The sequence below is a fragment of the Monodelphis domestica genome, chromosome 1 (assembly GCF_027887165.1).
Source record: "Monodelphis domestica isolate mMonDom1 chromosome 1, mMonDom1.pri, whole genome shotgun sequence".
Lineage (NCBI taxonomy): Eukaryota > Metazoa > Chordata > Mammalia > Didelphimorphia > Didelphidae > Monodelphis > Monodelphis domestica.
The window spans coordinates 166,382,925-166,398,267 of NC_077227.1; the positions used below are offsets into that span (position 1 = coordinate 166,382,925).

A 15,343-nucleotide genomic window follows, 5' to 3' on the forward strand; every position below is an offset into this window, starting at 1 on the left:
TGGGAATAAGTTATGAAGGACTTTATAGTCTAAACAAAGGATTTCCTATATGATCAAGAGACAAATAAGAAGCCATGGGCATTGGCATTACAGAGTAAAGTGATCAGAATTCCCAGTAAAGAAAATCACTTTAGCAGCAATAAGGAGGTTGTATTGGAGGATAAACTTGAGGAAGACCAATAAAAAGACTGCTATAATAATTTATAATAGGCAGGAAATGATGAGATCATGAATGAAGGTGGTAATTATAGGAAAGGTGTCCAATGTAAGACACATAGATAAAAATGGAAAGATTTGGCAACTGAATATCAGATATACACAGTGAGAGAAAGGAGTGGAGGTTAATACCAAGATAATCAATCTGGAATGATGGTACCTTCAAGAAAATCAATAAAGTATGAAAGAGTGAAGAATTTGGAGAAGGAATAGAAAAATGTGTTCAGTTTTATACATGTAAAGTAGGATTTATTTCTAATACAACTTCTATAAATTATCTGTCCAAATAATATACCAACATTTACTAACTTAAATCCATTTGTCTATACCTCTGAGGAATGAAATGACAAAAACTTTTGTTCATCACAGAAATTCTAAAGAAAACTCTAAAATAGATAAGACTAAAAATAAGATAAAAAGGAGGGGAAAGAAATAATTTCATTGATGAATAACGATTGTTTTTGAGACTAGTTACTTCCTATTGTGGAACAAAAAATGTGCCTAAAAATATATTTGTCATGATTGGCATACATTTGTTACAAAAAGAGACTCAAAATATATCAAAAAGTGGCTATGTTAAATGAAAAAAAAAAGACTTTCATTTGCCCACTGAAAAGACTGCTAGTAAATGTCAGATAAAGGAGTTTAGCCAAGAAAAGTCCAAGAACTTCCTCACGGCAAAACCAATCTATTTACAATTATGACAGATTGTCTCACCTTACCAAAATATTACAGTTTTAGATATCTTCTAAAGCAATAATCCTAAACTTTGATGGAAGGAAAAATGAATTCTTTGGGGAGTTTTTTCTGGTACTCCTCTCACAAAATTATAATAGACAACCCCTTATTAAGAGGACAGAAAGGGTACATGCCCAGCGAAGAGCTAGAGTAATTCCTTCATCAAGTAGTAGTTGTTGGCACAACAAATAACTCCAACTCTTTCTGGAGCAAAAAACCATTAAACTCAGATCTATGAAGATGGGATCAAACAATGAAGGATGAAATCAAGATCCAAGAAGATTTCAAAAGCCTGCAAAAATAGATTAAAGTACCCAGTATTAAATGCATCAGAAAAAAAAAATGTCATCTTGTCTTTAGCTACCCAAAGAAATTTCCTTCTCAAGCATGGTATGAGAAAAACAAATTTGCAGCACTAGGTTTTGCAATCTTAGCAAAAATTACAATATTAGAAAAAATATGATGGAACTGCTCTGTAAAACTCATAATAAATATGGCTTCCAGATCATCATAAGTACCACGCAGATTTATGAAAACAAAATGACTTAAAATGTCCATATCCTTTGGACAAGAGATTCAGCTGCTAGTTATAAGCCCCTAAAAGGTCAAATAATCATTTAAAAAAGAGAGGTCATAATTCAGGTTTTTTTAATAGCTTTACATTCCATCTTAGAATCAACACTGTATATTGATAATATAGAAGAGTGGTAAAAGCTAGGCAATGGGGATTAAGTGATTCGCCTAGGGTCACACAGTTAAGAAATATCTGAGGCCATATTTGAACCCAAGACCCTCTATCTCTAGGCTTGGTTCTCAATCAACTAAGCCAAATAGCTACCTCTAAGAGCTTCATTTTAAATTCAGAATGAATGGCCTAGACAGCCTTTGAGTACTCTTTCAATTCTGATATTCTCTTGATTTGATTAACTCAAAAAGCAAAGTTGTCAGGATGGTAAAAATTCTAGAAACCAAGAACTATGCAGAAAGCTGAGGAATCTTCACACCAAATAACCTGAATCAAAGAAGACTATGGAGAAGTACATTAGAATCACAGTGAATTAAAACTGGAAGAGTCCTTAAAGAACATATCTTTCAATTTCATTTTAAAGAAAGAAAACTGAAGCTCAAAGAAGTCAAGCAATTTGCTGAAGCCCCCACAAGAAGTGAGTGGCAAAGACATAAAGAACTCTTTAAAAGTTTTCCTAAGAAGTGATAAATGTTGAGGGGATATGACAAAATTGGAATACTAATGTATTATTGGTGGAATCGCAAACAGATCTAATCATTCTGGAGAACAATTTGGAACGATGTCCAAAAGGCCATAAAATCCAGCATACTCTTTGAACCTGTAATACCACTAACTGGGTCTATATCTCAAGGAGATCATAAAAAAGGGGAAAGGGTCTACTTATACAAAAATATTTATAGAAGCAAAGAATTGGAAATTGAGATGTCCACCAAGTGGGAATAAATTGTGGTGTATGTTGGTGATGGAATATTATTGGGCTGTAAGAAATGATGAACAGGATGATTTCAGAAAAAGCTGGAAGATCTACATAAACTGATCAAGTGCAAAATAAGCAGAACCAGGAGAACATTACATACAGTAACAGCAATATTGTACAATGATCAATTGTGAAAACTTGGCTACTGTCAGCAGTGCAATGATCTGGGACAATTCTGAAGGACTTCAGAAAGGGAATTTCACCTCCAGAGAAAGAACTGTTGGGAGTTGCATAGATAAGGATCAAAGCATAACTATCTTTCACATCAGATATTTCCTGTCTAGGATTTTGATTTTACGTAAGTATGCTCTTACAACAATGGCCAATATAGAAGTGTGTTTTGCATGATACCAAATATATATATATATGGCCCAGATAAAATTGCTTACTATTTCTGAGTGGGGAGAGGGAAGGGAAGAAGGATCTTATAATTTTGAAAAACCTATGTTGAAAATTATTACACGTAATTGGGAAAATAAAATATCTTTGAATTTTTTTTAAAAAGCCTTCCTAAAAGTGTTTAAATAATTAACACAGTGCTAGTGCATAATAAACTGACTGACACAAAAGAGGGAATATATTATTTTGCTCTAAAGAACTATGGTATCAATGGATGAAAATTACAAGACAAGGGAATTCAAATCAAGAAAGAAAATTTTAAATTAAAATTCTAAAAATTATATTGGACGGCTACAACAGCCCAACTGGTCTAACTGCCTCAATCTCCCTCCATCCCCCATTCCTCCCACCTCCAATCATCTGTCAAAATTATTTGACTGTGTTGCTTTCCTTCCCTATTACCTCTAGAAGTAGTCTCCTAGGTTTGGCATTTTAAATCCTTTATGACCTATTCCCACTTATCTTTACAACCTTGTTTTCACATTATATTCTTTTGTACATGGTGCAATGCGGTCAAATTTCTCTGTCTTTTCCCTATACATGACACTCCACCTTCCATCTTTGTGCATTTGCATTAGCTGTCTTCCATGCTTAAAATGTACCCCTACACCCCTTCTAACCCTTGATTCAGGATTCTTCAAAATTCAGTTCAAGCACTTCTCTCCATTTTGTCATTTTGTATCTTTTGTATCAAATTATGTATGTCCACACAGGCTTCCCTAACTAGACTAAGTTCCTGCAGGGCAAGGCCAGTTTTACTTTAGCATTTTGTACACCCAACACTTAGTACAATGCCTGGCACCTTGTAGGTGGTTAATAAATACTTGATGATTGACTCTAGAACCACACTTTCTTCCAGTATTCCATAATCCAATGACATTGGTCTCTTTGCTGTTCTTTTAACACTACATTCTATCTCCTGTATCTAATCATTTTTTACTGAATGTCTCCTATATACCCGGAATGCTTTCTTCTCATCTCTCCATCCTAGCATCTCTGTGTTCCTTCAAGTCTCAATTCAAGTCCCACCTTCTACAAGAAACCTTTCCTAGTACTTAATTTGTTCTCTTTGTATATTTTGCCTGTGCATTACATTCACCCTACCAATAGCAACATGAATTAAAGAGTAAAACATTTTTTTAAATTATAGAACTTCAATGTTCCAGAGCCTTTGAGGAACAAATTGATTTAAACAGAGGACTTACTTCTTGAAATATTAAAATACCTTTCAGTTTGGACAGATATCATAACATAATAGATTTATACACTTCCTTGTCTATCAAAAAACTCATAAAATATAAGTTTTCTTGATGACTCAGGATTATTAGTAATATAAATTATATTTAGCTATAACAATAGTGCCTTTAAGTTTAATGAAGTTATAGGGCTATGTGGCCCCATACCAAATGACTCCACACTGCTCTACTTTATTTTGAGCCTCTATATCTTTTTCTATTTTTTCAAATCCTTACCTTCTTAGAATCAATACCATGTATTGGTTACAAGGCAGAAGAGTGGAAAGGTTTAGGCAATGAGGGTCAAGTGACTTGCCCAGAGTCACAGAGCTAGGAAGTATCTAATGACAGATTTAAGCCTAGGCCCTCCCATCTCTAGGCTTAGCTTTAATTCACTGCGTCACCTAGCTGCACCCCTCTGCCCTGTATCTTTTTATAACAACATATTTTCTTTCTATATGGCTATCAATTTTTACTTCTCATTACAACTGTCTACCTGAAGTTTTCCTTTTCTAATCTGCTACTCATTTGGAACCAAAATATACAAGTTTAATTAACTAGTGGGTTGTAAGGAGCTCATCAAAGGGTAAAGAAATGAGCAAATTCATCTTATGACATCTATTTGTGCTGCTTAACAATTTTTTTTCTTTCTATTAGATTCTATGTAGGTGAGTAAAAAGGCAGCTGTAGCATAATTTTAATAAATCAATGGATCTGTGATCTCATTGTGTACTTCATCCAATGGTGCACCCCATTCCTGACTTCACATCCTAGGCAAGGCACAATCACGTGCTCCCATAAATTAATATATAATTATTGAAGTACGATGAACACAGTACCTGCACGAGTTCTTTTTGGCTTCATTATTTTTCTCTTCTGCCACAGTAATCTCTGCTCTTTTGAATTTTCTTCTCATATGTTCTTGGTTACTTACGAGTTCAAACATGTAGCAACAATTGCACTTTCAAAGAAAGTCAAAAGTTCAATGATATATGAGGAAATGAACCAAATTTTTAATGGCACTTTGAGAAATGTTAAGTGAAATTAATTTTTGGATAATTTGCTTCTAAAGAATTGGGTTTTTATTTAAGTTTTGTTGTCTAATCTAATGCACAGATTAATTTTACTAAAAGATAAGCTCAGAGTAAAAATGCTAATTTGCTATTAGTAGCTTTGATAAACTAGGCTCTATCTACATAAAACCACAGCTGCTAAAACAATTTGTAAAATCCAGTGGAACTGGCAATTTGGTATTATCTAAAATTTTCTGAAAAGTGACTTCAGTCTATTATTCCTCAGTTATGCAAGAAAAAATTAAAAGATGAAAATATAATTCTGCGTGACTATACTCAAAAGAAAACAATAAAAGCAATGTGCTTCCTTTTTCAAAAGACATCTGGAGAAAGAATTAGGTACCTTAATAACTATAGTTAGACCTAAGTGACAAATAGCAGAGTTCCTCTACAAACTATAAAAGAAATGTTCAAATCAAGTATTTCCTATATAACCATTCTATAAACTAATTAATCCCAAAAGAATAACTTATAGGCAGCTTTCAAAGGTTAGGTAAAAGGATAATAGTTAAAAGAAATAATCACAAAAAATGTTGGTGTTTTGCTTGCCAGCTCTGGAAACAGAGAATAACAGAGGGATAGAAGGAGGGAGGCAGTTTGGATCATATAACTTCAGAAAACTTAATAGAAAAACTTGGTATTACATGTAATTGGTAAAAAATAAATAAAAATAAAATGTTGGTGTTTGTAACAACTAATATTCAACTTTACCATGTGCTAAAGTTAAATACATCAAGCCAGTGTAAGAAATATAAGTAAATGAGGCAATTATAAATACTTTAAGTAATAAATTTACAAATAAATCACAATGGGCCCACAGGCTACTTTATAGATTTGTAGTAGTAAAAAAAAACCATCTCATGGAAATCAATGTTCTTTCTCCATCTCCTAAATTCCTATATCTTTCTCTACCATTTTTTTGGCTATTAAATTTACCTATATATTTAATCCAGATCAAATGCTATTTTCTCCTTTAAGATTCCTTTAATCCCATCATTTGGTACTGACCTTTTCCCCCTTTGGACCTTAGATAGTATCCTCTCAATTACTCAAACCCCATATTTCTCTTATTCATTTATCCTGTTATTTTTGTGTTCAGTTATTTGGGTATGTAATATCTATGCCTACTAAACTGTAAGCTTGTTAAAGGATAGCTATCATCTTCTATGTTTTGCATTTTGAAGATCCCAGCACAGTAAAATGCACATAATAGACACATAGGATTTACTAATAGTGCACTGACTTATAACATTTATTCTACTGATGAACTGCTATGTAAATCTTGTATTATTAATTAGCTTTCCACAGTTAATGGTATCAATTAAATCAGATATTAAGTTCCTGGATGGCAGGGGCCAAGTTATATGCGTCTCTGAATCCTTCAAAATGCTAAATAAATATGTTTACTTGAATCTATATGCAGGTACAACTAGAACATCCCAAAGGATATTTGTTTTCCATTCTGAATCTCTGGATTTGTGTCTCCAGAGATAATGCTTGTTACTTGCAATATATACAGATGAGAAAAAATATCCAGAATACAGGTAGTCAATCCCCTACTTACCAATGGTTTGAGTTCCCAAAGTTAATTTATAAGTTGGCTGTTTGGAACTTGGAATGCATTTTCCCATAGCAACAATGTTAGGTTCCCAGAATAGCCCACAAAAGCCTATTTAACCCACAACATGACTAGAATACTATACATGAGCAACTAATAATAGTAGAAAACAATACTATTTTAATACCAGAAGAATTTAATACAAAAATTAAAGAAATTAGTTTTTATATATTTTAAATATTGATATTTTAAGATCTATTTAAGCCTCCTTTGGTGAAGTTGACTTTTCTCTATCAGCTGGGTTATATATTAGTCCATATTGGCTAGCTTTTCCCTCCCAATCCTTAACAGAGATCTGATCTGAAAACACCTTTCAGTCAAAATAAAAGAGTATCTGTACCTATGATTCATATTCAAAGTAAATTAAAGCCATAGCCACTATATTATTTTATCAGTATAAGTCAAGCCTAGAGGTTTCAAGACTCAGTTCATTCCCAAACCAGGTGGACAAGGAGTTTATCATTAATAGTAAGACCCTTCTTTACCCAAAGTCTCCTAGGAGTCCTTCCAGTAAACTTATGTGCTTACGATCCTTAATTCTTTCCCCTACTTAACATCTATCTGAATAAAGGGACAGTAGATAATCAGAAAAGCATTGATATATATCTCCCTAGTCCACTAAGTGTGTTCAATCAAGGGAATAATTAAGATTTAAGTAAGAAGATTTTCTTCTCTATGATCTTTATGGGGTAGAAAATTTTTTTATTTACAAAGTTTTAGTTATGAGAAAAGATGGAACAATAATGGGGTAACTGAAATCTAAAGAGGTTTCCCTTTAAGGGCTAGCTGCTTTGGCATAAAAGAATACAAACAGCACTGATGAGAAGAAAAATGGAGCTTCAGAAAGGAAGATATGAGAAAAGAGATTAAAAAAATAAAGTCCTGTCCACAAGGATGGGAGTTATTAAAACCTTACAAAAATTTAGAAGCCCAGATTCCAGACAAGAAGAGGCAAGAATCAGTGCTAATTCAGTGAATGCATTTTTGGAATATATTATCTTTCTTAATGCATATTTTCTTTAATTCATATTATATTTTCAATGAGTTCCAGATATATCTCTATTATGTAATTTGTCCTTAACTACCCACAATCGATTACATATCTTGACAGACTGTTATATGATAATAATAGTGGCCAGCAATCTTAACATAGTTCTTTAGTTTGCAACTTTCTTTTTTCCTATCTTCTCATCTGATCCTCACAACAACCATGTAAAGTAAGTACTATTACTATTTCCATTTTATAGATAAAGAAACTAAAGTTGAATGGTTAAGTTAAATTACCCAGCATCAAAGAGTAAGCATCTAAAAATGTTAAACTCAGAATTTTCTGACTCTTGAAACTAGTAACTTTAGTCCACTGGACCACTTATTTGTCTCTTTCTTACTGCTAGGTATAACAAAGAGAGGAAGTACTCAAGAGTTATAGCAACATGGAGACTATATGCAACTTTGTCACTTCAGTGAATTAAAATTAAAATAAGTTTAGGAAGAATAACAGTTCCTTTCCTTATTCAAATACATGTACATTTTTGGAGTTGTATCCACTGATAAGTCTGGAGGGAATACAAAAGTATTAAAAACCTGTAATACAGTATGGTGCAAGTTTCATAGGAGAGTCACAAAAATTTATTTCAGTTAACTTTGGTATAGGAAATAAATTTATGTTGCTCTTATACAGCTATAAATTTAATCTGAATAAAAACATAATGAAAATATATCCATTTTGAAATGTATGTAATCTAATTTCTAAAAGCGAATCAATCAACAAAGATGGTTAAGTCAAGTCCCTACTATGTTTATTTGCCAGGCACTATGCTAAGTGCTTGGGATACAAAGTCAAAAATGAAACAAATAGTACCCGTCCTTGAAAAGCTTACAATTTGGCTGGCAAGGATAACATCTAAAGGAAACACAAGTCTGTTTAAAAACATTTTAAAGAGGCAATGAAGAGAAAAAAAATGCTTAATTGTTCTGTTTCAGGTTACATATTTTATGGGCTTATGATTCAAGATGCACATAATTTCCATTGCTTTCTTTATTTTTTACAGCCAACTCTCAATTATTAAATGCATTAAAAATCTACTCCAATATTATTTTGCACTAAAGAAACAATAAATATGAGTAACTGAGAAAATATTTTAAGGAATGTATCAACTAATGCAGTGAAATAAGCAGAATCAGAAGAACAATATGCACGACTACAACAATGTATATTAAAATATCACTAAAAGGAAGCCAAATTCTGAGAAGTTAAAAAATATCAACAATCCTGGCAGTAGGGAAGGACTAAAAGTACAAAAATGTTGCACCCATTGTCAGAAAAGGTCACTTCAATGTCCTGGATGGTTTTGCTTCCTTGTTTGTCTTTTTTAACAACAGAACATTCAATTCCCTTGACACCCCAGAAATGAAAGGGATATAAAAACAAAATACAAAGTGTTTTTTTTCCCCCAAAGAAAATGAAAACTAGAAAAAATATATAAACCTATCTTAGAATTTATTTCACAATTTGTAACTATGTTTACATATCAATGTATTCAATATTAAAATGAATTCCACAATGCTGATTCTCTAATAATTTTAAAATACACTAAAATCCCCTTTTAAAAACATATTCATATATATAGGTAATACCCCAAAACATTAACAGTTCAACTACTCTAATGTTTTTTACTCACTTGAGTAAATTGAATCTTAGTTTTACCTGAGGGAATGGTTGCACTGTTTTGATGATTTTCACTGGTCGACACAAATAAGTCTTCTTCTCCTTCAGTGGAAGAGCTAGAAGAGGATTCACTACTGAGGTCATTCTCACTAGAACTGCTAGAGCTAGGGAGCAATGCATACTTTCGCCGGACCTCCCGTTTTTTCCTCTGCATTAAAATTCTCTCTTTTTGTTTCTGTGTCCTCTGTGAAGAATTTTTCACAAATCTCTTTCTACATGGAAGTCTCCTTAATGAATTAGTATGAAAACAGGGCCTTTTCATCAATAATCCTGAGACAGATTCTGTCTCAGTCCGAGGCCACTTTTGTGACCGAGAACCATGAGTTCTACTTTTAGCATTCAATATTGCCTGGGAATGCCTAACAGAGACTTCCTTGTCTTCATCAGATGTTACCGTGTCAGAATCTCCAAAATGCAGACTAGATGAAGGGGAAGAAACACAATCGCTAAAAGAGGAATCATTATCTTCGTCGCTTTGTGTTTCTAGGTGTTGTCTCAATCCTAACATTCCCTGGCTTTCTTTAACAACACAGTTTTGAGTATATGAAGGGCCAGCCTGCTGACTCTTCCGTTTTTTCCTTACCACAATGCCTTTTTCTTGGTCTTGTTGGTTACTATTCATGTCTTTCTCTTGTTTTTGAGAATCATCACACAAGTGAGAGAATTCATTCTCTACTTTACTAGCTATCATCTCAACTTCTGCAGGGAAAGTTTTGGCTGCCCCGATGGGCTCAGGGTGCAAGAGGATCCCTTTTAGACTTTCCGGTGTCTTTGGTGCATCAGAAGGTACCTCACTCTTCATATCCGCTTTTAAGGTATAGAGTCTGTTACAATCAGGAGTCCATTGAGTCATGGGAAATTGTAAGGAAGTCCTAAAAAGACAGAATACAAAATATTTTTAAAATATGCTTTATCAATACTGTGGAAATACTATAAAATTATGAAGATTTTAAATTCTGCTAAAACATTTTCACGAGAGGATATCACCACTTTCAAATCTTTTAATTTTTCTATTATTGAATTAATGCCCTTTTTTTTCTAATTACAAAAGCCATTTCAATGTTAGACACTTTCAAAATAATGAGCTAGATCATAATTTCAAATTAAAGCATATATATATTGGCACCGTTTAATAGTCTCAAATTTGGTCAAAATTGGCCTATTCTAAAAAAAACAAAACAAAACGATAATGAAACAGACACAAATGAATACAAAAGACTTAGCTATTGAATTGAAACTGAGACCTCAATTCAGTTAACACAAATTTCAGTTTATTCTAAGTTGGTATATATTATACTAAACAATGCCTAAAGAACACTTAATATTCATTATCATTTTAAAAATCTAGCATGAATTGGAAAGACCTACAAGAAATGATATGGAGGGAAATAAGCAGAACCAGGAAAACATAACACACTGAAACACTGTGGGATGATCAAATGTAATTGATTTTGTTACAAAAAAGCTACAAAAAAGGCAACTCTGAGGGACTTATGAGAAAGAATGCTATCTACCTAGAGAGAAAGAACTATGGGAGTAGAATCAATAGTCAGGAAACAAACAAACAAATATATGATTTATCACTTTTTTATATGGATATATGATTTGGGGTTTTGGTTTTAAAAGATTACTCTCTTACAAAAGTGAATACTATGGAAATTGGATTTGAGTGATAATATATGTATAACCCAGTGAAAGTGCTTGACAACCCCAGGAGGGAGGAGGGAAAAGGGAAGGGAAACAACAAGAATAATGTAACCATGGAAAAATTTTAAATTTTAAATGTTAAAAAAGGAAAAAAAGAAAAAATATGTCTGCTATAGTCTGAGCATGGTAGCAAATCTCTAACTTCTGTATTTGTGCCCACAAATAAAATCAGATCTTTGACTCAGAAAAAAAAAATCTAGCATGATTAAGGCTCCTTTTTCCTATATAATCCAAGAGTATCTTATATATGTCATTTCATTTATTCTCATGATGTCATTTTAGAAAGCATTTCTTCTATTTTAGAGATAGAGATATAAACATAGTAGGTAAGGAATAGCTTGAGAAATGAAGATGATGAAAATTATTTTTAAAGTACATGTGTTCAATTGTACACAATAACAGCAATATTGTGGAATGACCAGATCAACTCTGATAGACTTAGCTACTCTCAGCAATCCAGGACAATTCTGAGGGACTTATGACAGAGAATGCTATCCAACTTTTGAAGTTGGAATGCAGATGAAAGCATACAAATTTTCATTTGTTTATTTGGATTTTTGTTTGGGAGTTTTGGTTTTATATTATTACTCACAAAAATGAACAATATGGAAATGTGTTTTGCGGGATAATGCATGTATAACAGAGTGAATTGCTTGCCAGCTGCAGGAGGAGGGAGGAAAGGGAGAAAGGGAGACAATTTGGGTCATACAACTTCAGAAAACTTATGCTGAAATTTGTTATTACATGTAATTGATTTTAAAATTACAAAAAAATAAATTGTAAGCGTGGTCATTATAACTTTATTAGAGACAAAAGCAAAACTTTGTAAGTATATATAAAGAAGAGATCAAAAGGAAACAAAGAACAAGGTTAGAGAAAGTAATAAATATGTATTAAACTATTATTAATCTCATTTTACAGTTAAGGATACTGAGGCAAACTGTGACTCACTTGAATTACAATCCAGCCAGACACAGCTAGTGTCTCAGGCTGGATAGGAATTTAAGACTCCCCAACCCCAGGACCAGCATTCTACCCACTGTGCCAGCTACCTGTCTAGAACAACTACATCAAGATTTATTTTATAATTTTTTACAAAAATGTAAGCCATCTGAATTTATATTTTTGATGAGATAGTTAAGTAGATAACAAAATTTACAAAGTACAAATAGTTCAAATATTTGTATACTACAAGCATCTTATTTTAAAACTATATGCCCGGCCAATGACTAATTTTCTTTCTTTCATTTCTATAAAAGTTTATCATGTATAAGTTTAGCACTTCAAATCAAACTACCAAACTGACCAATTACTTTTGTAGAATTCTACCATACAAAAGGGACCTCAATTCCCTCATTTAACAAAAAGAACAAACTGAGGGTCCAAAAGGTTAAATGACATTCCTTCAATTGGATATTTAATAACTGACAGTGTCTGGGAAAACTGATTACTTAAATTTGTCAGATGCCACTACCCATAAGCCAATACTCCTTTGCATATACACAACTAATGGGGAATGAAGGTGATGAAAATGCAACATAGTTTTGGGCACAGAGTCCTACATGGAGCTCTAATTCAATGGTAATAAACAACCTTTGCCTTCAACTTTTTATGTGCCACTGAAAGTCCCTGTGAAATACCACAAAACTGTACTGAAGAGGTTCATACAAAAATTATGTCACCTTATATCGACTGTATCCTCAACTGCTGCCTGGCAATCCTTTTTTTACTCTTCTGAGTGACCTTCAACAATAATCAATATTTCTATATAGCACTCCACTGTAAATCTCCTTCCAAGCTGATATTGAACTATTAATGACAACTCTTTGGATACAGTCACTAAAAAACTAATTCCAAATCCACCTAATTGTAGCCCACATATCTTCTTTTGCACAAAAATAACATCTGAAATTTTATTAAATGCTTTGTTAATATCTAAGGAAATCATCTACAAAGTATTTTCCTGATTTATCAGTTCAGTAATCCTAACAAAAAAAGGAAATAAGGTACTTCTGTCAGAATCTGTAAAAAGTTCCTTGAAGAAGAGACTGTTTTAGAAGAGTTCAGGTTCAAGTCCTACCTTTGGGCCTCTGACACATCCTGGCAAGATGATCATGGGAACCTCACAACCTCAATATCTCATAAAACACTAAGATTTAGCAGCTAAACAGCCAAATTAATAATTATGGACCCAAAAAATGATCATAGAGAGAAGCTAAATGACTCACCTAAGAACATGCTGCTAGTATATGGTAGATTTGAACAATAACTCAAATTTCCTGATTCAAAACCCAATACTCCCCATACTATACTATGAAGCCTCTTAACCTATGGCCTATACTCACCTAAGGGTTTTTGATGCACTGCCTTTTTAAAAGAGTAGAATTTCCTCTCCAAGGTTTGACTTTTTATAATTAGCAGTGTGTATTTCTTGGCCCTATCGTGTCTGATTTGTCAGCATGATCATTAACTAGTTCTCCCCTGTTCCTATTTGAATCAACTGCATCATAAAATTGTGCCACAAGACAGATGGAGGGGGAGAGGGGGGAATCAATGCCAAATCAAATAATAGCCTAAGATGAGACTGAATGAAAAACCATTTATCAAGTGCTTAACATGCATAGGAACTGTGCTAAGCTTAAGGGAAACAACTACAAAAGCAAGAAAGAGCACTGAACTCAAGAAGTCTATTAATGTTAACCAATTACACAACCTTCAATGTTGCTTCTGTAAACATTAAGGAAAATTTGAAGAAAATTGTGATCTGCTATCATATTTGCAAAAGTATGATCATCCATAGGCTTTAGAGTAAGTTTTCTCCAAAATAAACCAAAACGAATTCTTGAAATAGTGTGTGACATTCATTCAAAAAACATTAACAAATTTAGTCCAAGTGAGAGAGTATGACCTAATATTTAATATGATCTACACTGTAAATGTATGATGCAGAAATGTTTTGAAGAATACAAATAAACCAAAAGGGAAACTGATGCTTTCTGTGAGTCAAGAAGAACACTTTGTCATTTGTTGAAGTTTCAAGGAAATTCCTAAAGTTAATATGCATTCAATCTCATTCAGTCTCAAACCATGAATGTCTGATGTACTATTACATTTATAGCAAAACACTATTAACTTATTTCAGAATAATGATGGTAATAAAAATGCCAAATTCCATTTATTCTTTTTAAAAAGTCAGTTTAGAAAAAAATACATTTCAGTGCTTCAAGGTTTAATTAAATTTCAATTATCTAGAAAATCAATTTATCCCAAATACATAATTGCTCTATGATGTGAGGGATCTGAAGTATTATTTTACTAGACAAATTGTGAAAAGAAGGGGGGGAAGTGACAAAGATTTATCAATTGATTCACTCTGATACCATTTCCCACAATATCTTATTTATTTCATCTAAGACACTTTCCTTCATAATTAAGGAACCTTGTCTAACTCAATACAACACAAATTTATAAAGGATCTACTGGGGGCAAGTAGGTGTCTCAGTGAATTGAGAGTCAGGAGATCCTGGGTTCAAATCTGACAACAGATACTTTCTAGTTGAGTGACTCTTGGCAAGTCACTTAACCAACCCCCCCCTTGCCCGCCCTTACCACTCTTTTGCCTTGGAACCAATACATGGTATTGATTCTAAGATGTAATGTAAGAGTTTAAAATTAAAATTTATTTTTAGTTATTTATTTTTAAACCCTTACCTTCTGCCAGTGAATTTTGCTACTAGGTCTGGATAAAAACACAAAAATAAAACAATATCAGTCCTGAAGAAACTAACATTTGGAGGAGAGGTGGTGACAAAGAAATACACGTGTACATTACTAAATTAACTTCAAGATAATCTCAAGAGGGAGAGAGTATAAAGGTATGTATGTGTATGAGGGAGTTGGGAAAATTTCAAAGAGATGGCAACTAAGCTGAATCTTAAAAGAAGAGGGTTCTAGAAGTAAAGATCAGGAGAGAATATAACAATACATTTCTTTGCAATGGAATAACACAAGCATTGGAAGTACCTTTTGAAACTGTGAGATGACAGAGAACAAGGTATAAATAGCAGAAAGTTCATTGGAATCTAGGAACACTTGAAGGGGCGGTAGGTGAAATGAGAATGTGG

The 15,343-nt window shown here is 33.0% G+C and overlaps 1 protein-coding gene across 13 annotated transcripts in view; it reads right to left on the bottom strand.

Annotated features, from left to right (window-relative positions):
• Nucleotides 1–15,343, bottom strand: part of RNF111 (ring finger protein 111) — an 84,193-nt gene that overhangs the window by 42,476 nt on the left and 26,374 nt on the right. For all 13 annotated transcript variants that reach the window (XM_056809268.1, XM_007479661.3, XM_056809275.1 and 10 more), the window contains one exon: nt 9,492–10,384. In XM_056809268.1, the coding sequence (XP_056665246.1) occupies nt 9,492–10,365 (874 nt within the window). In that variant the 5' untranslated portion in view covers nt 10,366–10,384. The remainder of the gene's footprint in view (nt 1–9,491; nt 10,385–15,343) is intronic.